The sequence below is a fragment of the Carcharhinus amblyrhynchos genome, chromosome 15 (genome assembly GCF_965287045.1).
Source record: "Carcharhinus amblyrhynchos chromosome 15, sCarAmb.v2.hapA, whole genome shotgun sequence".
In the NCBI taxonomy this organism is placed as follows: Eukaryota; Metazoa; Chordata; class Chondrichthyes; order Carcharhiniformes; family Carcharhinidae; genus Carcharhinus; species Carcharhinus amblyrhynchos.
In genome coordinates, this window is record NC_137338.1 from 74793631 (window position 1) to 74820084 (window position 26454).

A 26454-nucleotide genomic window follows, 5' to 3' on the forward strand; every position below is an offset into this window, starting at 1 on the left:
AAATGAACAATCCAGAGTAAGAATAATTCGCTGGGGGGAAACCATCTTTGATGGAGTAAGAACAGATCTGAAAACAAATTGGAGCTAATGGTTGGTAGGAAAAATGGTAGCTGAAAAATGGGCCACCTTTTAAAGTAGAAAAGGTTCAAGCATGGTAAAGGTATATTCCCTCAAAACGAAAAAGCAGAGCAAACAAACCCAGATGACAAAGGAGCTAGATATTAAGATAGCGAAGACAAAGTGTGCTTATGACAGGTATCAGATAGAAAATGTAACTGGAAAGCTGACTGAATACAGGAGGTTCAGAGGGGAGGTGGAGAAGCAAAGAAAGAAAAGAGATTGGCAGCAAACATAAAACGGAATCCCAATGTCTGTAGGCGTATAAATAGTAAAAAGGCAGTAAAAGGAGATGTTGGATCAATTAGGTACCAAAAAGGGGATTGTAGAGGGCAGAGCTGAAGTACTAAATGAGTGCTTTACATCTGCCATCACAAAGAAGATGCTACTCAAGCCATGGTGAAAGAGGACCAAATTCAGTCACTTGAAGGGTTTAAAAGTTATAAGGAGGTGCTATTGGATAGGCTGTCTGTACTTAAAGTGGACCAGGCCCCAGGACTGAATGAGGAAAAGAGCAGCAAATGCATGGGAACACCATCACCTGCAAGTTACCATCCAAGCCACATGCCATCCTGACTTGGAACTCTATTGCCATTCCTTTACTGCCACTGGGTAGAAATTGTGGAATTTCCTCCCTAGCAGTACTGTGGGTATACTTCGAACACAGAACGCAGTGGTTTAATAACACAACTCACCACCACTTCCTTAAGGGCAATTAAGGAAGGGCAGTAAAACTGTTGGCTCAGCCAGCATCATCCTTGTCTCGTGAAAGAATAAAAAATAAATTCACCCAAGGATACTGAGGGATGTGAGACTGGAAATTGCAGAGGCACTGGCATAACTTTTCGGTCTTCCTTAGACTCCTGGCTTGTGCCAGAGGATTTATGCCCTTGTTAAAAAGAAATGTAAGGATAAGCCTAGCAATTACAGGTCCAGTCAGTTTAACTTTGGAGGTGGGGCAGAATTAATAGTGGCATGGATAAATGCAGGTTAATTAAGGCGAGGCCGTTTGGATTTATTAAGAGAAAATCATGTTTAACTTGTTGGAGCTTTTTGAAGAGGTAACAGAGATTGTTGATGAGGGCACTGCTGTTGGTGTAATGTATATAGACCTTCATTTGATACCATTCCGCGTTACAGATTTGCGAGAAGCTCTAGCTCATGAAATAAAAGGGACAGTAGCAACATGGATACAAAATTGGCTGATTGATAGGAAACAGTAATGATTAATAGATGTTTTTCAGGCTGGAAGAAGGCTTGCAGTGGAGTTTCCCAGAGTTGGTATTGGGACCCATGCTTTCCCTGACATATGTTAATGGCCTAGACCTTGGTGTACAGAGAACAGTTTCAAAATTTTCAGAAGATACCAATCTTGATAATATCGTAAACTGAGAGGACAGTGTAGAAAATCAAAAGGACATAGACAAATTGGTGGAATGTGTGGACGGATGGCAAATGAATTTCAATGTGGAGAAATGTGAGGTGCTGAATTTTAATCAGAAGAACATGAATGATAGTATAAAATAAAGGGTGCACTCTAAAGAGGTTATAGAAGCAGACGGACTGGGTATATATGTGCACAAATCATTAAAGGTGTCAGGAGAGGCTCAAAGAGTAGTTAATAAGGCGTACAATATCCTAGGGTTTATTAATAGGAGAACAGAGCACAAGAGCAAGGAGGTTATGTTGAACTGCTTTAAGACTTCAGTTAGAGTATTGATTCCAGTTCTGAGTGCTACATTTTGAAAGATGTGAAGGTGTTAGAGACAATACTGAAGAGGCTTAAGTGAATGTTCCGGGGATTGGAAGCTTCAGTTATGAAGTAAGACTGGATAGATTTGATTTTGGAGAAGTGAAGGCCGATAGGAGATTTGATAGATGCATTTAAAATCATGAGGGAGAGATAGGCAGAAGTGTTCTTACTTGATAAATGCTCTAGGATGAGAAACCACAGATTTAAAGTCATTAGCAAAGAAAGTAAAAGAGAAATGGGAAGAAACTTTTTCACGCAGCAAGTGGTTAGGGTCTCAAATGCATTATCTAAGAATGTGGTGGTGATATTCAAGAGAGATTTAGATGATTATTTGAAAAGAAAAAACCTTCAGGATTGTAGGGAGAAGGCAGGCAAATGGCAGTAGTGAAATGTTCACCTGGAGAGCTGGTGCAGACACAAAGAACCAAATGGGCTTAATTAACACTATAACAATTCTGTGAAATCCTGAGTTATTCCCCCATTTTGCACCTTCTTCAAGACATTATGTAACTTAATGGTAATAATCTCCCCTCTAAATCAGGAAGTTTGGGGATCCAGTCACCTGACCAAGTCACACATTCTTGTCAGGCACTTCTGAGGTAGTGCTACTGTGCTAAGAAGTGATGCCTTTCAGATTAGACCGAGTCTTGTCTGCCCTCTCAGGTGAGTGTAAAACACCCCACAGCTATAAACAAAGAATAACATGCACATTCAGCTGATATTTTGGACATCACTTGTCCCCATGTAAGACTTAACCCTCAGACAGTATTTAAAATGGCACTCGTGATTTATTTCATTGCTGTTTGTGAAAGTGTGCTGCCTGTCCTTAATTACAATAGTGGCTGCACTTCAAAAAGTGCTTTGTTTTCTGTAAAGTGCTTTGGTATGTTCTGAGGTTGTGACAGGTGATATATAAATGCGAGTCTCTGTTTGTGTAGAAGGTACCGCTTGTGTGATGTACACTTAACTTAAATTCTTCCTTTCATTATAACCCCTGTAGTATAAAAGTGGTGCTGTGCTCCAGAAAATAGCACTAAGATTTGTGACATTTGCTGAGCAGCTTAGGTGATTAGAAATAAATCAAAGTATAATCAAAAAAATTAAGCTTTGTTTGAGATGATCAAATTCCATGTAGTTACTAGTGTAACATTAGATACCTTTCAGAAGTATGGAGAAAGCTAAATTTAGTGCAACTTTGTTAGATGCAATTTATGTTGCTGCAGATTCAAAGAATAAATGTCTTTTTGGCAGTTGCACATTGCGAATGTGAATTGTATGTGTTTCAAATATCTTTGTGTGATTAATACAAAAATAGAACTTGTGCATTGAATGCTATTGAGAAAAGACCTTTGTTTTCTAAAGAAAGTGCTTGATATCTAGTTGGTTTTTAAGATCAGAATTTTACCGCCACATTTGCTATGTGAATCAGAGGAGGGGAGGGGCAGACAGTGGAAAGGTCCATTGACCTTGGGCGCAACGTTACGGTTTTCAGGACGAACAAGGCCATGAAATCCTGCCTATATATATGTTTTAAAGATGATAAGGTAATAAATTTAACTAGAGAAGATCATATGTATGTGTGTGTGTATATATATATATATATATATATATATATATATACACACATATATAATGGAAACTATTACTATTGAAGATAATGCAAGTCCTGAATAAGCGAATTATAGAATGAGTCCACATTCTTATGTTATGAAGGTACTTCATATTGGACTCAAAACATTAACTCTATTTCTCTCTCCACAGATGCTGCCAGACCTGCTGAGTTTTTCTAGTATTTTCTGTTTTTATTGCACTTATGGGCCTATCATTCAACTGTTCACTCTAAGGTGTCTCACTAGGGTTATTTTGCAAAAGTACTCTGAATGCTTTTTACTTTTCCAATTAACCTTAATTTGAGATTTGGGAAGAGATTTGAAAAATGCTTGTTGAGCAAAATAATTGGAGCACAATGACGACAATCCAAGGATTATGTACTGCAGTATACCATATAGATAAATTGCTTTACTTGCCTTCCCTATGCTTCTCAACATCTCAGGTATTTAATGAGGATAATCACATGAACTTTGTCTCCAATGGGGGTAGGTATATTAAATATAAGTATGTAGGGCAAAGACAACAAATACTTTCCTCTCTGGCAAAGCCAGGTACATGGTGATGCCACAGAGGAATCACCTGAGTTGACAACATTTAGTGCTATATCAGTAAACATGAGTACAAAGGACTATTTGATTGCTAATCTCTGGGAATTCTAATGAAAGTACTTGGTTCATTGGCTGCCAATTGTGTGTAGAAAAGAAAGATGTGCATTTAAATAACATCTTATCCTGAAGCCCCTTGCAGGTAAGATTCACTTCAAAATGCTTTTATTGTTTATAAGTTTGCAGATGCAGCAAACATTTTGTGCACAGCAAAATCCCATTAGTATCTGAGGAGAATGACCAGTTCATTTTTTTTCTGGTCTTTGTTGATTGAGGATCATGTTAACCAGGACATTGAAAAAATCTCCCAATTCCTCTTCGCACAGTGTCATGGAATTTTTAATACCCACATCAGGATCATTTGGGAGGCAGAGACAGTTATAGATAAAATCTACAGGGAGGCAGTTACTCCTAGAAATAAAAATACTCGGGTGACTATTAGAAGGGGTAAGAAGCAGTCAGTGCAGCGATGTGACTGTTCCTCTGTATAACAAGTATACCGTTTTGGATACCACTGGGGGAAATGACTCAGCAGGGGTAAGCCATGGGGTACAGGTTTCTGGCATAGAGTCTGTTGCTGTTGCTCAGAAGGGAATGGGGAGAGGAGCAGAGCATTCGTCATTGGGGATTTCATAGTTAGGGGGACAGATAGGAGATTCTGTGGGAACGAGAGAGACTTGCGGTTGGTATGTTGCCTCCCAGGTGCCAGGGTCCATGATGTCTTGGATCGTGTTTTCTGGCTCCTTTAGGGTGAGGAGGGCCAGCCCCAGTCGTGGTCCACATAGGCACCAAAGACATAGGTAGGAAAAGGGATAGGGATGTAAGGCCGAAATTCAGGGAGTTAGGGTGGAAGCTTAGAGCTGGAACAAACAGAGTTTTATCTCTGGTTTGTTACCTGTGCCACATGCTAGCAAGGCGAGGATTAAGGAGAGAGAGAGCAGTTGAATATGTGGCTACAGGGATGGTGCAGGAGGGAGGGATTCGGATACCTGGATAATTGTGGCTCATTCTGGGGTAGGTGGGACCTCTACAAATGGGACGGTCTACACCCATTGTTGAATGCCTTGGGGATATTAATCAGGGCATTATGTATGGTAGTCTGCCTTGTTCACATCATTTTCCTTGCAGCTGCCAGACTAAGATGATCATGTAAATCATAGATTTTCGAGCTTTGAACTAAACTTGGACTTAAGTAGATGTATTTAGCCACAATCTGCAGTCTGATGACGAGAACATGGGTGAAAAATTTTCCCAGCATTCTCAGCTGCAGTTATCCTTGTTCTTGCCCTGGGTCATAATCTTTGCAACACACATCCTGGGTACTGCCCCCTCCTTCTAGCAGAGACATAGAAGTGTTGAGGGAGTGTTGGTTTCCTGTGCTGATGGGTTCAGGTGATATGATCATCATGTGGGCTTTGCCTGTGACAAGCAAGTCTGTAGCTTTGCTAAACACCTCTGCTGTAGGTTTGGTATCCAGTTCTGCCATGGCAAGCATATTTCTGTGGTGTTCAGAGCTTCCTTGGTGAGTGTTCTTCCCAAAGTGTAACTGAAGGTAATGTTCCACCCAGCTCTTCAACAGTTATTGTTATTAGCAACAAGAGTAGACCATTTCACCTCTTAAATCTGTACCATTATTTAATAAGATAACACGTGATCTGTACCTCAACTCCATTTACCCAACTTTGCATAGGTAAAAAAGTAATCAGAGACCCTAACGGAATGTTGCCTTTATCTTAAAAAGAGTGGGATACAGAAGTGATGCTTTAGTTTAGAGTTTTGGTTAGACTTGATTTGGCATACTGCATTAGGTTTGTGCACTAGTTCAAGAAGGATATCAGTGCAAGTTCACCAGAATGGTACTGGGACATCAAGGATTCAATGAAGAAGACAGATTGCATAGTTAGTTTGTATTCCGTTGAGTTTGGAAGGTTGAGCAGTGACCTAACAAGGTCTTTAAAATAATAAAGAGATTCAATAGGAAAGAGAAGCTACTGTTTTTTTTGGAGGAATATGAAACAACAGAGCCTAATCTTAAAATGAGAGATAAGCCATTTGGGAGTGAAATCAGGAAGCATCTTTCACATGAAAGGTAATGGAAATCTAGAACACTCGCTTTTAAAAGAATGTGAACACTGAGTTAGGTGAAATTTTCAAAACTGGAGATGTTGGATTTTTCCTGAGTTTCAAGAGTTATGGAGTTGAGATCTGGATCTGTAAGTCGTTGACAGGTTTCAGGCATTTAATGTTTTCTACTCTTTTTCCTACAAGCTGATGTTATATCAAGGTCCTTTGATAAAAAATGGCCTCCTAGAGTGGATGATCATGCAGTTTGTGTTTTGTATAATTGGACCTTCATCTCACTTAGGAAGGTTAAAATGTCTCTAAACCCTAAACCACAGTAATTTGCTCAACAAATTTATACCAAATTGATTTGAAGTTCATTACTGTTTTAAATCAGAATATTCAAAACATAGCTCACTACAAAAACTGTAATACTGAGCAGAAATATTGTTCCTAACTATTTCATACCTGGAACTGATTTCTAAAAATAGAAATAGTGTTGACAGTGTTTTGTGAAAGTTAAGACTCTAATAGAACTATGTATAGCAGCTGAAGCTATTGATTTAGTGTAGAATCTGTCATTTTTTTTAATAAGTAAGCTATATACGTCAATGATGTGTGTACTCTGTTACTTAGATGTCTATGGTTTTGTTTTTGATCTTGTTGGTGCTTGCGTCAGTGATGTGTATCATTGCTTATGTGATGTCAAGAGTGGGTGTTCAGTTACAGAAACAGAGTTAACCTAATGTACTGCAGTAAATTCTGAACAACATTTCCTCCTGGGAATAACAAGGAAAGAATGAATCACAGCTCTTCACATTAAACTAATGCCAAACATAGATGAATACGTGATCTGTCCTGTCTGAAGGGAATATATGGACAGTTCAAGACAATAAATAGAAGTACTTTTAAAAATAATACTTTGGTAATTAATGCAGTCTCTGCAATTTAATATTGAATTAGATTAAGAGTTTTAAAAAGTGTTTTATAGAAGTGTTTATAGAATAACAAGTAACAGTGTTATTAACAAGGCACTTGTTTTACACAAAGTCACAAGAAATAGGAGCATGTGGAGACCTTTCAGTCATCAAGCCTGCTTTAATATTGAATAAGACTATAGCTGATTGGATTGTGATTTGAACTTCCCTTTCCTTTCAGCTCCCTATAATCCTTGAGCCCCTTGTAGGTCAAAAATCCAACTTAGCTTTGAATGTATTCAAATGAAAACAGAAAATGCTGGAAAATCTCAGCTGTGGGAGAGAGAATAGGGTCAACATTTCGTGTTCAGATGACCCTTTGTAAGGATTCTGGAGAGAGAATAAAGCCAACATTTTGAATCTAGATGACCTGTCGTCAGAGCAGTTTGAATATATTCAATGCTTCAGTCTCCACTGCACTTTGTGGAAGAGAATTCCAAAGACTTCTGTCTAAAATGGAAAACAGCTTATTTTTAAAATGTATCTCCAGTTCTACAGTTTCACAAGGGGAAACATCCTCCTAACATCCATCATGTCAAGTCCCCTCAGAATTTTAAAGGTGAATTACTGCTGATGCTGGAATCTGAAACAAAAACAGAAAATGCTGGAAAAACTCAGCAGGTCTGACAGCATCTGTGGAGAAAGATTAGAGCCAATGTTTTGAATCAGGATGATCCTTCATCAGGGACCCCTCAGAATCTTGTATGTTTTGATGAGATCCCCTCTCATTCTTCTAAACTCCAATGAAACTTGTAAGACAACCTCGCCATTCCAGGAATCAGCTTAATGAACTGCTTGCAATGCAGGTATATTCATTTTTAAATAAGAATACACAATATTCCAGATGCAGCCTCATTTAAGACCTTGTACAGCTGTAACAACACTTCCCCACTTTTACACATCATTTGTTGTGCAATAAAGGTCAACTTCCATTTGCCTTCCCAATCACTCGCAATACCTGCATGCCAGCTTTTTATGATTTATGTACCAGTACTCCAAGATTCTTCTGTACCACAAATGTTTGCGTCCCTCTCTCTTTAATATTCTGCTCACAAGCTCACCTTTTTCCACCACATATGCTATCTGCCCAATTTTTGCCCATTCGCTTTAACTATCTGTATCCTTTTTGCAGACTCCTTGTGTCCTTTTGGCAACTTATTTTTCTACTTATATTTGTGCCACCAGCAAATTTAGCTACCATACACTTGGTAAATAGTCAAGGCTCCAGCACTGATCCCTATGTCACTCCATTACTAACAATTTGCACGGCATGGTGGCATAGTGGTTAGTACAGCTGCCTCAAAGTGCCAGGGAACTGGGTTCAATACAGGCCTTGGATGACTGTGTGGAGTTCGTACAATCTCCCCATGTCTGTGTGGGTTTCCTCCGGGTGCTCCTTCCCCAATCCAAAGATGTACAGGTTAGGTTGATTGGCTAAATTGCCCCTCAGTGTCTCAAGATGTATAGGAGGATTAGCGGGTAAATATGTGGGGATACAGGGATAGGGCCTGGGTAGGTTACTCTGCCAGAGAGTTGGTGCAGATTCATTGGGCCACATGGCCTCCTACTGCACTGTAAGGATTGTATGATTCTATCATTCTATGAACTCAATAATTACTCACTTATTCCAATTCTCTGCTTCCTGTTAGCTAACCAGTCCCCTTATCAATCCTAATATGTTACCCCCTTCCGTGGATTACTAGAGATATAGAAGACCTGGTTAGGAAGAAACGAGAGGCGTATGTCAGGTCTAAGCAGCTGGGAACAGAGAGAGTGTTGGAGGAATACAGAGAGAGTAGGAGGGATCTCAAACGGGGAGTTAGGAGAGCAAAGAGGGGGCATGAGATGGCTTTGGCAGGTAGGGTTAAGGAGAATCCAAAGGCATTTTACTCCTATCTTAAGAACAAAAGGGTGGCTAGGGGTAAAATCGGTCCTCTCAGGGACAGACGTGGGGAATTGTGCTTAGAGGCAGAAGGAATAGGGGAGATCCTGAATGGAAAACTGGACCAGATACCGGGCAAGACGACAGCTCAGTGACTATCACTGATTGCTGTGCAGATACGTGGATTTGGGCCTGTGTCTGTGGGAGTTTGCGCATTCTCCCCGTGCTTGCGTGGGTTTTCTCCGGGTGCTCCGGTTTCCTCCCACACCCCAAAGATGTGCTGTTAGGCTGATTGGCAGGAATAAATTGTCCCTAAATCAGTTTCCCTCAATCTGGATGGCCGTAAAACATTAGACAAGGGTCGTGGGTGGAGAGGGGGACCGGTGGTGTTGAGATGGCGGCGTGGGCTCGTTGGGCCGAAGGGCCTGTTTCCCAGGCTGTTTTTGTTCTTTGTTCTTAATCCCCCAACACCAAAAGCTCTTTCTTTGTCAGTAATGTTTCATGATGCAGCTTATCAAATGTCTTCTAAAAATCCAAATTCATCACATCTACTCATTCCCAATTATCTATCCTGCTTGTTACTTCCTTAAAGAACTCTAACCATGTTGACCCTGCCTGATTGTATTACAATTTCATAAATATCCTGTTACTATCACCTTAATAATGGATGCAAGTATTTTTCCAATGTTATTTTCCAGTTAGTCTAACTCCATGTTCCAAGCATAATTCCATACTTCCTGTCTCTCTCTTTTCTTAAGTAAAGGTGCTACGTTTGCAATGTTCCAAAATCTTTCAGAAACCAGGGCATTTTGGAAGATTAAATCAGTGCATACACTCACTAAATCTGCAGCCACTTCTTTAAAAACTGTGGCTGCAGTCCATTAGGTTTAAGAACTTGTCAGCCTTTAATCCCAGCAGTTTGCCAGTATCTTTTCCGTAGCGATTGTGATTGAGTTCCTTCTCCGTATTCCCTCTTGATTTTTAACTAATCTTGGGAAGCTTTTGGTGTCTTCTACAGTGAAGATTGATTCAAAATACCTATTCGCTGATTCTGCCATTTCATTGTTTTCCATTATTATTCACTAGTCTCACCCTCTAAGTGACCATTGTTCACTTTTGCTACTCTTTTCCCTTTTATATAAGAACATAAGAACATAAGAAATAGGAGCAGGAGTAGGCCATCTAGCCCTTCGAGCCTGCCCCGCCATTCAATAAGATCATGGCTGATCTATTGTGGCTCAGTTCCACTTTCCCGCCCTCTCCGCATAACCCTTAATCCCCTCTCTTATCAAGAACTCATCAACCCGCTTCTTAAAAATATTTAGCGAGGCAGCCTCCACCACTTCAACGGGCAGAGAATTCCAGAGATTCACCACCCTTTGAGTGAAGAAGTTCCTCCTCAACTCCGTTCTAAACCGCCTCCCCTTTATCTTGAGGCTGTGCCCCCTAGTCCTACTGTCTTTTTTGAGCGGGAAGAGTCTCTCCACCTCTATCCTATCCATCCCATTCATCATCTTATACGTCTCAATGAGATCTCCCCTCATTCTTCTAAACTCTAACGAGTACAAGCCTAGTTTATTCAGCCTCTCCTCATAGCTCAATCCCCTCAACTCCGGTATCAGCCTAGTAAACCTCCTCTGCACTCCGTAGCAATTCTTAATGTCTGTTTTTATATTACTTGCTAGCTTTCTCTCATTCTCCCTCATGTTTTAAATCATTGTTTGATGGTTCCTAAATTTTCCCAATATTCTAATCAACGCTAATCTTCGCAGTATTATAAGCATTTTTTTTTCAATTTTACACTCTCCTGGACTTCCTTGGTTAACCTTGGGTGGAGTATTCTATTCGTACTCTTATTGTGTTCTTTTGTTTCAGCAAAAAAGCATACTTTTGTAAATAGTGATTCTCAGCTAAAACATACTGCTCAATACAGTGTTGCTGATTGTCCTAGGAAGTGAAAATATTTCAAAATAAATGTGAAATGTAAATCTAGAAATTCACAAGTTAGATGGTTTTTAAGAAAGTGAATTATTTAACCTAAAAAAGATAACCATTTCAAAAAATTGATTCATGCAAAAAACAACTGCTAAATTATATATGTTTGATATTTGGATATTTTTGTATTGGATGTTTTGCCGATTTGGTACTTTCTAACAGTTAAGAGTGAACGGTGTGGCTGTGGGTCTAGAGTTGTATGTAGGCCAGACCTAAAGGACATTAGTGAACTAGATTTTATTTTTAATAAATCAATTTTAGTTTCATGATCACCTTTACTGATGGCTAGCTTTCAATTCCAATTTTATTAATTGAATTTAGATTGCAGCAGCTACAATGTGGGATTTGAACCCTGTCCCCATAGTCTTCATTTGATTGTCTAGCTAACTAATCCAGTGACATTACCATTACACGTTTTCCTCTTCCAGTTTTGAAAATAGAAAGGAAATGGTTGGCCAGTCAAGGCCATTGAGAAAGCTTTTTGAAAATCCAATTACACTGCAACAGCTGGTTTCCCTTTACACTCTTCCTTTTTATATAGTTTCAGCAACTCCGCATGCTTGTTTTTGTATTACCAGCTAGCTTTCTCTTAGCCTCCAGGCAAATTAAATTCTGGGTTGCATGTGCAGGTGTTTTAATTTATAGTAGGACAGTTCTATTTCAATTTCATCACTGCCTTCTAAACATATAAATATTAAAAGTCTTGGGTCAACAGAAGAATGGATGAGGCATGGGGACAACATTTAATGCTACTTCCCTGCTACCCAGATGGCAGGGGAAGGGAAGCTGTATAATGGGATGGAAAGGTGCAGGGTGGAGACCCCCTTTACCTTTCAATCTTCCCAACCCCACCTGCTGCCTCAATTATGTCCGAGGCATAAAGAGTCAAGGATGTGGCAAGTTAAAGCCCTTTCAGTGGCAATTTATGCACCTCATCCACAAATGCTGATTTTCTACCAATTGGGAGCAGGGACCATGCCATGTAGGATAATCCTGGCGAGTGTGATTGCAACTTGGACGGGTCAGGTGGGGACTATGATCGTACCTACTCAGGGGCAGCCTGTACTCAAAGGAAAGATCTGTCAGCAGTAACATCCAACATCCACTTGCCTTTTAAATAGACCCGATTGTCGGTTGCTCCCCTTCTTCCAGAGTCCCAGCAATGATCTTGGTTGCACTGCAGCAGTGGCTGTGGCCACTTTGCTGATGGTGCTGCTGGCCTTCAATTGGTCAACATCTCTCAAATGGGAAAAATTTCCCACAAAAACACCATTTTGCTGTCAGCTAGTTAAGTGCCTGATTGCCATTAAATCAGGAGGCCTGGAATAGTCATTTGGGGATATCACCAACTCTCCAATGCTGAACGGACCCTCCAACACCACTATTAAATTTCACCCAAAATCTCTTTTTAAGATATCACTGATTAGCTGCCAGTGTCATCATCATGATCCTTTATGACTGTTCATTAGATCTGTGTCCCAAGGCTCAAGTGCAGATCTGTACTCAAAAGTGGGGGAAAAATTGAATTTTTGACAAAATGCTATTTTATCCAAGTATTTGTCAGACTTTTGCCACTGTTGTTCCCTTATAATTTTTTTCCAGCGTATTGACATAGAATTATCAAATATTACACTGAGTAGTAGAAACTTCCTTTCTTATCTGACTTCTTGTGTCCTACCAGGATAATTTTACCCTAACGTTGTTCAGTAACAGATTCTTTAAATTGAAGATAGTCTTCTGGCATAGGAAATCAGATCTCGGTGCAGGAGGGCCTGAACCTGTGCAGTCTAACCATGTTGTGGTTTGCTTTTTGAGCTCTGATTAGATTTCTATTGGATCCCTACAGATGGAGGCCATTCAGCCTATCGAGTCTGCACTGACTCTTACCCAATCCCCACCCTAGCCCCATAACCACATACTTTTACCATGGCTAATCCACCAAACCTACACATCTTTGGACACAAAGGGACAATTTAGCATGTCCAATCCACCTAACCTGCAAATCTTTGGACTGTGGGAGCAAATCTGGAGCACCCAGAAAAAAATCCCATGTAGGCATGGAGAGAATGTGCAAGCTCCACACACACAGTCACTCAAGGCCAGAATCAAACGCAGGTCCCTGGCACTTTAAGGCTGCAGTGTGAACCACTGTGTCACTGTGCCTTGATCCCAAGATCAAGTCAGAACTCTGTTAGTATTGCGCGGAGAGTGTGGAGAGTCTGCAGAAGGATCTAGATAGGCTGGGTGAATGGGCCAGGAAATGGCAAATGGAATTTAATGTTGGCAAGTGCGAGGTGGTCCACTTTGGTAGGAGTAATGGTAGGAAAGACTATTACTTACGTGGCCAAAAACTGCAGCAGGTGACGGTGCAGCGGGACCTCGGGGTCCTTGTGCATGAGTCGCAAAAACCCAGCCTGCAGGTGCAGCAGGTGGTCAGGAAGGCGAATGGGATGCTGGCTTTCATAGCGAGGGGGATTGAATATAGAAGTAGGGAGGTCTTGCTGCGGCTGTATAGGGCATTGGTGAGGCCGCAGCTGGAGTACTGTGTGCAGTTTTGGGCACCGCACTTACGCAAGGATATTTTGGCCTTGGAGGGAGTGCAGAGGAGGTTTACTAGGCTGATACCGGAGTTGAGGGGGTTGAGCTATGAGGAGAGGCTGAATAAACTAGGCTTGTACTCGTTAGAGTTTAGAAGAATGAGGGGAGATCTCATTGAGACGTATAAGATGATGAATGGGATGGATGGGATGGATAGGATAGAGGTGGAGAGACTCTTCCCGCTCAGAAAGGACAGTAGGACTAGGGGGCACAGCCTCAAGATAAAGGGGGGGCGGTTTAGAACGGAGTTGAGGAGGAACTTCTTCACTCAAAGGGTGGTGAATCTCTGGAATTCTCTGCCCGTTGAAGTGGTGGAGGCTACCTCGCTAAATATTTTTAAGATGCGGGTTGATGGGTTTTTGATAAGAGAGGGGATTAAGGGTTATGGGAAGCGGGCGGAAATGTGGAGCTGAGCCACGACAGATCAGCCATGATCTTATTGAATGGCGGGGCAGGCTCGAGGGGCTAGATGGCCTACTCCTGCTGCTATTTCTTATGTTCTTATGTATTCTACCGCCTCTAATACTGCTTAATTCTATAAATAGTCATTTATTATCTGTATTGAAGATTTTTCCCTAGTATCAAACATCATCAGTCCATTGTCTTCAGGAAGACCAACAGAAATTTCCAAGCACTGACAGATATTCTGCATAATCTTAAAAGCGCTCACACTGTCACCAGTATTCATTGTAAACACAGCTAATTTGAGCACGAAAATTCAGACATCTCCGGGTCTTTATTATTGCCTTGCTGCCTTCAAATTTTCATTTAAATGACTTAGTAATTTTAATTTTTAAAAGTTCATGTATTTGTAACACAATTTACAAGTAGTTACATTATAGCAAAAGATTTTGTAATGTAACCATATAATTTGTACTGTAACACCAATATATTGGCTGCCTGTTGATTTGGTTTTACTTCCGATAAACTGTGCATAGCAGCAATACACCTGAAACACTCTGGTTATTGGGTGCAGCAGTAATCACATGACATGACAGTTTGATTGCTGGCTGTAGTTGAACAAGCTTTTAGTCCAATAAACTGCTGCCAAGTCACCACAGTGGAGAACTGCTGACGTACATAGTCACCATTCGTTAGTGGCACATTTCCTGCATTTTGTTTACAGTGGAATTACAAAAATGGATGGTAAGACCCTTATAAAAACCTGTTCAGTTCATTTATAAAGTAAAATATTTAAACAAAAAGCAAAAATAGAATGCAGTATAGTGTAGAAATTGGATTATTGTGATTTACCAAGTTATGCAGCAGGATCTCATAGGCCAGGTTTTCCACATGAAGCAAATAACTAACATACCCAAGGGCTTCTCTCCTTTTCTTGAGTTGGTGTATGAGAACATTGTTTGATTTAATAACACTGGCAGATCAGACAGAAAGAGAAACATTTATGCAGCATAGCAAAGTGTAGTATCAAGACAGTTACAAGTTTTTGTGGACACTAGGTGGAAAACTTTTATAATTTTTCAGAGACTTTTTAAAGCCACTGGCAAGTTTCCAATTTTTGGCAAAGTAGAAAAAAGCGACACGCTGAACTAGTTGATTAAAAGCCAAGTGTTCACCTAATTAAATCAGAGCAGTTGCACCTCATTCTTTTTACATCTGACATACAATTTGAATAAATTTGTAGCCTGTCTTGATGTATTTCGTTCTGTAAAATATATACAATTCTATATGGTTTAAACAGATCTGCATTTTTTCTTACTCTTTTGTGTTTAAATCTTACTCCTTGTGGCTAGCATATTTAATCTAGGTTGACATTAGCAGTGTAGTACTGAGAGGTGCTACCTGGTTAGGAATTGTGCTGCTTGGATGAGAATTTTAAACTTAAGCCCTGTCAGCTAGTTCAAGAAGATTCAAAAAGTTATTGGACTGAAAGCTTGTTCAGCTACAGCCAGCCATTGAACTGCCATGTCACGTGACTACTGCTGCAATCAATTGCCAGAGAGTTGCAGGTGTATAACTGCAATGCACAATTTATACAAAGTGAAACTAAGTAAACAAGACAACCACTGTTACAGTACAAATTCTATGTTTATAATACCCTTCCACCAAGATTATTGAAGCATGCTTTTCCTGCCTGTGAGCTCCTTTTGGACCATCCATCCTCTGGTTCTGATACTGCATGGCATTGTCTCCCTGAACCTGGCAGCCTCAACAAAATGCCAGTGGTCCCCTATAATGGCCCCCTTGACAGATCTTTTGATTTCCTGCCATCCAGAGCAAACAGCCAACCTACACTGTAGCCTGTCACTGGGCAAATGCCCCAATGATGGGACTAAGCAGGGAAATTGTCTCAACAGGGCTTCCCATTATTTTACTGCCCCGCCCTCCCACCTACATTAGCAGAGGTTGCCTCTGATATTTCGATTGAGGCTGTTTGTGTTCTGGCAGGGCTGAAATCTGATGGGAGAGATTTTTAAAAAGGTTGAATTGTGGAGAGAAGGGCATGGGCTTTGTAAGTTAATGATTCCATTTGCTAGCAGTGTTGTTCATGAGTGATTTTTCACACTCCTATAGACCTAGTAGTCGTGTATTTACCATACTTGTACAATTCCAGAAGGGCCTGTAACAGCCACAAGGTGAACTTTTAAACTGCATTTCACTCTGCTGAGATATTTGACAGAGCTCTAAAATTAATGCGTTCCCTTTACAGGTCCTGCTCAGGTTCCAATGGTGTCTCCAAATGGATCAGTGCCTCCTATTTATGTGCCTCCAGGATATGTGTCACGGGTAAACAAACATATTTTGAATTTAAATAAAAATAACAATTGTTTTGGAAAAAAATGAGCATAGAAAAATATCTCAACTGCTTAAAGGCATACTATAGCTGAAGAGGTTGGTTAGCTGGCAAAACTTGTTATTTTTTTTCTGATAAATTAAAATGTATTTGTGGCATCACATTGTACTGCATAAACATAACAAATGAAAAGTGGTTGTATAAAGCTATACATATCAAAATTTCCAACCACATCTGCAAGAAAAAAATTCCTTGCACACCTTACTGGGTCCACCATGCACTCAAATTCTCTTTGAAATTGGGGAATCGAATAAACTACTTTTCCTTGACGTGCTGGTTGAGACATCGGCCAGTGGGTTCTCTAATACTGTCTACTGCAAGCCTGCTTTCACTGATCAGTATACACGTTGGGATTCTTACAGTTCCAAGCACAATAGGGTTGAACTTAGTGACAACCTTGCAAATACAGCCGGAACCATTTTCACGATGCTGAAATAGTTTGCAACAAAGCTATCCTGTGGGATAATAGCTACCCCGATCATTGCTTGCGGTATGTTGCAAGTCAACTTATGGCCATCACCTTCAGTCCTGAAAAGTGCCTACATCACAAAGGTAAGGTGTCTCAAAAAAAAATTGAGCAACAGGTGATACTAGCTACAAACAGGTGATACTGCAGTAGCAAACAACTGATATTCTCCACCAGTGGAATGCTGCTACTGTCAAGCCATAAAGACATTTTGGCTACCACATTTATAAATGAGAAATGTGGTATATGAATTTCAATGCTGGGATGGTGCCAGGTATGTAGGCTATATGTCCCAATGACTGATAGATTGCATAAAACAGCACATCACTTTGGCTGCTCATAGCAGGCAAAATACTGACCTCCGTACCCAACTAGCATGCACCTGCAAATTCAAACATAGAACCAACATTAGATGTGATTCCACAATTGGACAGCACTTGCTAAACAATTTGTTTAAGAATCATACTGACAACAAATTTAAGATTTATTATTTGGTCTTGCACTATAACTTATGTATGCTAGTAGCTACAGCTTTTCGTGTACACGGCCCTGACTTGTGCCGACAGAAGGAGCATGTCCACACGTTGCACCTTTCACAACTAAACACAAGCTTGGAGAACAGCAGTTTCCCGTGGCAATGCCTTAGTCAATCAGAGTTGACCTGCTGGGTTTAAATTTAAACAAAAGCTTGGCTGTTAACTGTTCTTGATGCGTTCTTCATGGCAACATCTCTACCAATCAAAGTTCACCTGCCAACCAATCAGCACTCTCTTGTGCAGTACAAGTTGTTGCTCACTTTACAATTGGTGACTTTGTAAATCTGTCCTGATGAATGCAAAGAAAAAGGCTATCCTTTTTTCAGCAATACTCAAGACCTGTACTACTTAATGACAATAAGAATGTAAATATTTTACTTGCAATGTCAGTATGCAGATTTCATTCTAATGATCAACAGAAGCCTTATTGCATCATTTCCAGTCAGACAATCATATTAAGTACATTTGTATTTATCATGACATTGTAAATGCCAAGTTGGAAATTTAGACAAGCATTGTGACACGTTAAAATATTTTGCTTTCAGAATCTTTGGGCACCAGAGAAACTAGCTAGAACATAGACTATGCTATTAATCTGAGTTAAGCAATGGGGCATGTTGCAATGAAAAATATTGAATTGCCTCTGCTTCTACATAAATGGCAAATACTCAGTAAGCTGGCGAATATACAATCATCACAAAGGTGAGAGTGCAGCCAACAACTCCATAGTGCACATTTAGCTGCATGTATATATCTCCTTCATGAAGTAATTTTATATTTATTATAACCAGTGAATAATTATTCCAAACATTTATGCATAATATAAGATGATTAAATACATTTCATGTTATTTTGCTAACTTGATTATAATCTGGAATGTTGCAGGTAACAAGCATCCTTTACATTTTTTATTGGCATTTCACTTGCCTTAAAGGGATTTGGTCAACCCCTTAACACAGTCAAAGTGACAGGCCCTGGACATGGAGTTCAGAGTTCAAACCAGAATGTTATGGCAAAACAAATTTAATTTTGTTTCTTGGGTTTAATATTGTAAAATTAAAAAAAACATAAAATGCTATCGGAGACACTATTAAGTTTATTTTTCAATCTGTTCCATGGATAACTAAAGTAAGCAGTTTGTTGTTAGCATCTGAGGTGACTAGTGATTTTGAGATGTAAAGTTGTGAAATATGAATATAAGATTAACAAATTATTATTTGAGAATTTTAATCTAGCACATGAAAATGTGTTAAAACATTCTTGTTCAAGCTACTAGTATTGTAGCCGATAAGGTTTTAGATAAAGTTGCGAACTCTGATGAAAAGTATTCCTGGTAGGTTGAACATATGACCTTGAGCACGTGACACTTGATCACCTGACACACCCAGAATGTGCAAATATTATTGTATTTACCTTGTTAAAGTTGAATTCCTGTAGTTGAGCATTTTTGATTGTGGTTTCAAGCCAGCAGCTATGAGAAAATCTCCAAGAACCCTCAAGCAGGTGAAGAAAGTATACAGGTGTGAACTGTGAATCCATACTTTTCTTATGAACAAAATTTCCCCTGAGATTAATCTTCCATTCCCAGTGACCTCCAGACATTCTGGGAAGGCAATCACTCGAACACTAACCCGATCTTTATGTTAAAACCTTTGAATTCTTCATTCTTCCCTGACTCTTACAATCCATTTCAAATATTTATCCCATTCCTTTTTAACTAATGTTCTAGTTACTCCACAGTAAATTAGCTTCTTGTGGTGAAACATTCCACAGCAACTGGCCCTTAAATGCTCCTCATGTAGAATTGACAGTCAAAGCTTGTCGGAAGAGCAGCTGAAATGTTGGAGGATTACCTCACTGAGTGGAAAGCGCTTGTTCTACTTGGCAAGGTGGCAAAAATGTATGCATGCCTTAACTGGAGGATAGCTCATCTACAGAAAAATTTTTAAAATCTTGACCATGCAGCCAGCTGAGATGTCAAGGCTTGAAAGCACTGTTAAGGTTGGAGATTTAATGTGTGATACCTACTTTTTCCCTGGATAGTTAGCAGCAATTCCAGGATGTTCATCTTCCGTTCCATAAACTCCCAAGATCATTTGGGAAAGTTAGCAATGCCACTATTAACAGAACATTTTGACACATCTGTGTTTCTAACATTGATAGAAGACTGATATTCTCACCTGATCTCTTTCAATAATTAGCTGTCTCCGGTTTACAATGCTGCATCTGGCCTAAAAAACATGTGCATCATTCTCCTTTTTAGTTAATCTTGATGCATCTGAACATAACAAATAAGAGCAGGAGTAAGCCATTTGGCTCCCCCTTAACCCTGCTTCACCAGTCAATAAGATCATGGCTGATGCAAGTGTTATAATTCAGGTCAAAAACTCCAAAGTGTGTTATGAAGCCCGCCTAGATTCTAAGTTTTGCAATTTGTTTTTGGCTAGGGTGAGCATGTGATGCTTCACCAGGTATGATTCCACTAGAATCGTAGAATCCTATAGTGCAGAAGGAGGCCATTTGGCCCATCGTGTCTGCACTGAGGACCATAAGGCATAGAAGCAGAATTAGGCCACTCAGCCCATTGACTGCTCTGCAATTCAATCATGGCTGATATTTTTCTCATCCCCATTCTCCTGTTTTCTCCCCATAACCCCTGTTCCCCTTATTTATCAAGAACCTAGCTATCTCTGTCTTTAAAGACACTTAATGACCTGGCCTCCACAGTCTTCTGTGGCAAAGAGTTCCACAGATTCACCACTGAATCTGAATCTGATTCAGATTGTGGCTGAAGAAATTCCTCCTCATCTCTGTTTTAAAGAATCATCCCTTTAGCCTGAGGTTGCGCTCTCTGGTTCTAATTTTTCCTACTAGTGGAAACATCCTCTTCATGTCCATTCTATCCAGGCCTCGCAGTATGCTGTAAGTTTCAATAAGATCCCCCCTCATCCTTCTAAACTCCAACAAGTACAGACCCAGAGTCCTGAACCATTCCTTGTACGACAAGCTCTTCATTCCAGGGATTATTCTTGTGAACCTCCTCTGGACCCTTTCCAAGGCCAGGACATCCTTCCTTAGATACAGGACCCAAAACTGCTTACAGTACTCCAAATGGGGTCTGACCAGAGCCTTATACAGCCTCAGATGTACAACCCTGCTCTTTTATTCTAGACCTTTTGACATGAATGCTAACATTGCATATGTCTTCCTAACTGCCGACTGAACCTGACACCATGATCCCACCCAGGCCCTATACCCGTAAACCCCATGCACTTATCCTAGCTAGTCCCCCTGACATTAAGGGGGAATTTAACCTTTGGACTATGGGAGGAAACCAGAGCACTCAGAGGAAACCCATGCAGACACGGGGTCCCTGGTGCCGTGAGGGAGCAGTGTTAACCACTGTGTCACCGTATTAACCCTATTTTTAATAAAGAGATACCACTAAGGAGCTTTTATCAAACAAAATTTATTTAAGTCTACCGTTAACATGTATGGAAGGAAAATTAGCAATAACTTTTACCAATTACAAACAAAAAAAATCATATTGTATAACCCTTAACAAGTATACAAAATGTTCCAAACAAAACCCTTGCCACAGGTTTAGCACAGAAAATACAAATGCTCAAATGATGGTGGAGACTTGAAACTCTGACTTCCCAGTTAAAAATCACCCCATTTAGTAGGAAACTCTTGTTTTCTGACTTTTCCCCTCTCTCTGGTATATGTGGTTGAGAGATGGAGCTTTTGATTAAAGATAACTTCTTGCCAGTAAGGCAGCCCTCTTATATTCGCAGACCAGCTTGAAGTCAGAGCAGCTTCCCAAAACATCAGGGGGAGAGAGGAAGAGACTCTAGGCAAGTGAACCGCCAAAGCAGATTTTCCACTCCAGAAAGGCCAGGTGACCACCTTCCAGCTAGCCAGCAGAATCTATAATACCAGGGGGGAGAGAGAGGGGGAGAAAAACTGTCTGCCGTTTGACAACCAGGGCAATGTCTGACTCTTAGACTGAAAGTAAATCCTTGAATTCTTCTGGGGAGGAACCACCTGACTTTGACTTATCAATTAATCTTCCCCCTCACAATTAAGGATCATAAAAGATCCCAGAAAGTATCTGAGGCCCAAAGTAAAAATAAACAAAAGTCCATTTAAACCAATAAAAGTACTTCTAACCAGACATCCAACATCAATGAAACCAAAAGGCCTGCTTACAACTGCAAAGAACATGATTTAAAAAAAAACACTTCTTAAAGGTACACTAACATCACAACTGCCAGTGACAATATAACAGCTGCACACTTAAGTGAAGTCTGAAATTAAGACACAAGTAGGATGCTTAGATCTGTTTCTAATTGGGATATTTATGCTGTTTTACTTGCAAACATTTTTATCTTGTGATGGGACAGAACAATAAGATGTGGCAAGTCCATGGTCGAAATGGGATTTTGCTTTACTTTTGCATCACTTTTTAAATTTAAAACAAAAAATTTCTATTCACAAGGTTTGATATCACCTTAGTCAATGTGAAATCAGACTTATGAGATGATCAGGATTTAATATTTTTGTAGATGCACTGTCCTCATGTTAGGGCATGCATATGTTTTTGCCTAAAAATCTCAAACTTGTTTGAGAAAATGGCAAAGTAGTGTACCTCAATTTTCAAGAGACTTTAGCCAAAGCTCCAGACAGAAGACTACTAATTAGAATCAAAATTTAGAGGCTTCTGGGTAAGTCCTCGAAGTCTTAGTTTACTTGTCATGAGATATCAATGCAGATCAGCAATCGATAAAGCTAATAAGATGTTGACTTACATAATCAAAACAAGAGGAGCCAGTGATCAGTGTTTTCTTTTCTCCTTGCGGGATTTGTTCAGGGTGTTTTTTTTTTGTTAACTGTGTTCCAATTTGCTCATTAATCCAGTTGCACTTGCACTGGTCAGAGATGGAGAGTGAATGCTTCATCAGATTCTGCCAAGAAACAAAGATTTTCAAGCATTGGGCACAGCACAATGTTGAATCTTAATTTTCAGGGGCCTTGGCTTTCAGAATAGAACGCTAGAATTAGGAGCATGCAGCCTCTTGAGCCTGCTCCACCATTCAGTAGGATCACAGTTGTTGTAACTGTGGCCTCAAACTATCTATCTAACTCTACTTTGAATATATTCAATGAGCCAACATCCACTCCTTTCTGAGGAAGAGAATTTCATAGACTAACAAATTTCCTGAGAGTGTGCCTAGTTCTAGACTCTTTTTACAATGGAAAACATCCAGACAATCAAGTCCTGTCAGAATTTTCTGTTTCAATAAGATCGTCCTTTATGCTTGGAATCTCACAAGGGGCGCAGGCCAATCTGTTCAACCTTTCCTCATACGACAATTCCTTCACCCCAGGAATCAGTCAAGTGAATTTTCTCTGAATTGCTAATGCAGTTATGTTCTTTCTTAAGTAAGGACACCAAATATGTACACAGTACCCCAAATGCAGTCTAACTGTACAGCTGCAACAATATTTCCCGACTGTACTTAATCCACTTTTCAATAAGCACCAGCATTCCATTGCCTTCCAAATGAGTTGCTGTATCTGCATGCCAATGTTTATGATCCATGTACAAGGATACCCAGAGACCTCTGCACTGCAGAGTTCTATACATTTTCCAATCAAATAACATACTGCTTTTCTATTTTCTGCCAAAGTGACCAAGTCCACAATTTCCCACATTAAACTCCTTTTACCAACTTTTTGCCCATTCACTTATCTAATTCCCTTTGTTGACTCTCTACCTCCTCTTAACTTCTTTCCTATCTATCTTTAAGCCATTGGCAAATTTAGCCACCATACATTCTGCCCTATCATCCAAGCCATTAATATAGATTGTAAATATTTGATGCTCCAGCACTGATTCTTAGTATTCCACTAACGACAGCTTGCCAAGCCAAAAATGACCCATTTATCCCTAATCTCTGCTTTCAGTTAGCTAACCAAGCTTCCTGGTGATACAGGATCAAATTAATAAAAGTCAGTTTAGAGCTGATAAGAGTTTTACTTCACACAAAGAATGAAGAACATGTGGAATAAACTACCAGATTTAATAGTGGAGGCAGAAACTGCAATAATTTAAAAAACTATTGAATGTCACAATGACAGAATGATAAGATCTCTCTGCGTGAATTAATTCAGGTAGTCATCTTTGATGATGTTCACCTTGTGAATGAAAAGGTTAGCTCCAGGAGGTTTGCAGTGGTTGCTTTTCTGCTGTACTTCTACAGCTTCAGAGTTGAGAATTTAAATATTACTGCACTGCAGTAAAAATCAGAAATTAGATGTTTTTATTTTCTTGACAACATTTTGGTTGATTTAATTCCTTATTAAGTATAGGAACCCATGGGGGAAGTTGAATGAAGCAAAAAATTGGCATGTATTGATTCTATCATCTTTAAACGTGGCATTCTATTGATTGAAATTGTGTTTGAGTTGTGCAGGTCATTGAACAAGATGGTGTTCGAAGGGTGCTGGTGTTACCTCAGCAGCCAGAGTTTCACCCTGGCAGTCACCCATCAATACCTCCTCATCCTTACATGCCCGCATTTCTTCCTCCACCTGTTCTGCCACATCATCAAATGTATTCTACAGGACCAGGAGATGTTGCAGCATCTTATGTTCCACAGCATCATCCTCAGCATCCGTATGCAGATCAAGGTAAAGCATGTTAAATTTTAAACATCTTAATATCTTCGCATTCAGCAGTTAAGCAGAAAATTTGCTGCTAATACCCTACCAATGCCAAACCTGAATTGCCAATAAGTCACCAAGAACAAGCTTGACTGGGCTGTCATCTGATATTCCTACTGGAATATCATTACTGGAAAATGAAATGAGTTTAAATAATCAAATTTTTTTTGCCAAAAATGATTTTACATCCGCCTATCAGCATTTTATAGAATGAAGAAAGCATGAACTCTTCTTACTGAAGTTGTTCAGTTTTCAACCAGTTAAACCCTTGCAGATAATGGTCAGGATTTGCAGAGTCATTGAAGTACTTGCCTCAGAATTTTCAGTCTTTGGCCTGTTTTTGTCATCAACAGTATTTATGTGGCTGATGCAGGTAATTTACCGGTTAGTGGTTGTCTCCAAGATGTTTATGGTTAGGAAATCAGCGACGGTAATGACATTGAATGTCAAGGAGAGATGATTTGATTTTCTTTTGTTGGAGACTTGTCATTATCTGGCATTTATTAGCCCAAATTTGAATGGTATCCAGGTCTTGCTACATGCAGTCATGGGCTTCTTTATTTTCAAAGGAGTTGTGAATGAGAAAGAAGACTGTTAGCTGCATCTTGCAGACAATGGTCATCAACTTAGTACAAAGAGGAGACAGTCCTGTTTCTATTAGTAATTCACTTCATTACTTATCGTCATTAGGCAGTATACAGCATAAATCATGCAGTTTGTGTCAAAACTATGCAGTGTGAAACGCACTGCCATTGGTTTCCGTGGCAATTCCTGAGTAATAACAGAATACCAGAGATATTACCTGAGAAAAAGAGCATCTGTCTTCCCTATGGATGCCATCTCCACTTCTTCCAATGTAGTGACTCCCTCTTCTGCGTTGTTACTCTCCTGGAGTTTCGCTGCAGCTGATCCTGAAATTCCCATTCTTATCCTGTCGTTTATCTTGCCAACTCAGTGGCTCAGTAATTAGCACTGCTGCCTCACAGCGCCTGGGATCCGGGTTCAATTCCCTACTTGGGTCACTGTCTGTGTGGAGTTAGCACGTTCTCCCCGCCCCGTCTACATGGGTTTCCTCCCACAATCCAAAGATGTGTGGGATAGGTGGATTGACCATGCTAAATTGCACCTAGAGTCAGGGGGACTAGCAGGGGTAAATGCATGGGGTTATAGGGATATGGCCTGGGTGGGATTGCTGTCGGTGCAGATTTGATGGGCCAAATGGCTTCCTTCTGCACTGTAGGATTCTATGATTCTATATGCTGCCTGTTCATTGTTGATTCAAACTTCTTCGCTTATTTTGTATCTTCCCGTCCATTGGCCCTTTGCCCAAGGTCCTAGGTAGGATTACCTCATTACTCTCTGACTAAATAATCATCATAGATCATCACAGAACCCTACAGTGTAGAAAGAGGCCCTTCGGCCCATCGAGTCTGCACCGAACACAATTCCACCCAGGCCCTACCCCATATCTTTACATATTATACCCACTAATCCCTCTAACCTACGCATCCCTGGACACCAGGGGCAATTTCTTAGCGCGGCCAATCAACCTAACCTGCACACCTTTGGACTGTGGGAGGAAACTGGAGTACCCGGAGGAAACCCACACAAACATGAGAATGTGCAAACTCCACACAGACAGTGACCCGAGCCGGGAGTCAAACTCAGGACCCTGGAGCTGTGAAGCAGCAGTGCTAACCACTGTGCTACTGTGCCGCACAAGGCTTTATGCCTTACAACATTTCCTTTGTAAATAAGTAAGCTTAACCAGTTCAAACCAATTTCAAGCTTCAGGTGGCCTGGCAGAACTAAACTGTTGACAATACCATCCATTAATTTCCTGTTAATTGAGAATAGGCTAATGGGGTCATATTTGGCCAAAGTAAATTTGTCCTTTTTTTGGGTGGATCACGTATACCTGAACAATTTTCCATTGTGTTGGGTAAATGCCAATATTGTACTTGAACAGCTCGGTTAGGAGTGCAGCTACTTCTGGAGCAGAAGTCTTCACCACAGCTGTTGCCCAATTACTTTTGCTGAATCCAGTGTTTTCTGCTTTTTCATGCTCTCATATGGAATGAATCGAAATGGCCATAAACTGGCATTTGTGATGGTGGGAATCTTAGGAGGAGGTCAAGATGGATGGCTAAAAATGGTTGTCAAAGGCGAGGCTAAATAATTTCCATTGACTCCTCCATTGGCGATGGGATAGCTTTAAGAGGATTTAATTTTCCACCACCATTCATGGTTAGATTTGGCAGGACTGCAGAGCTTCTGATCCATTGGTTGTTGAATTACTTAGCTTCTTG

At 40.2% G+C, this 26454-nt stretch overlaps 1 protein-coding gene across 4 annotated transcripts in view; it reads left to right on the forward strand.

Annotated features, from left to right (window-relative positions):
• Window positions 1–26454, forward strand: part of fndc3a (fibronectin type III domain containing 3A) — a 207668-nt gene that overhangs the window by 104160 nt on the left and 77054 nt on the right. For 2 of the 4 annotated variants that reach the window (XM_080204233.1, XM_080204234.1), the window contains 2 exons: window positions 16271–16347; window positions 23896–24112. In XM_080204233.1, the coding sequence (XP_080060359.1) occupies window positions 16271–16347; window positions 23896–24112 (294 nt within the window). Of the gene's footprint in view, window positions 1–14655; window positions 14746–16270; window positions 16348–17961; window positions 18119–23895; window positions 24113–26454 lie in introns of those variants that run through there. The other 2 variants (XM_080204237.1, XM_080204236.1) reach the window with 2 other exon arrangements.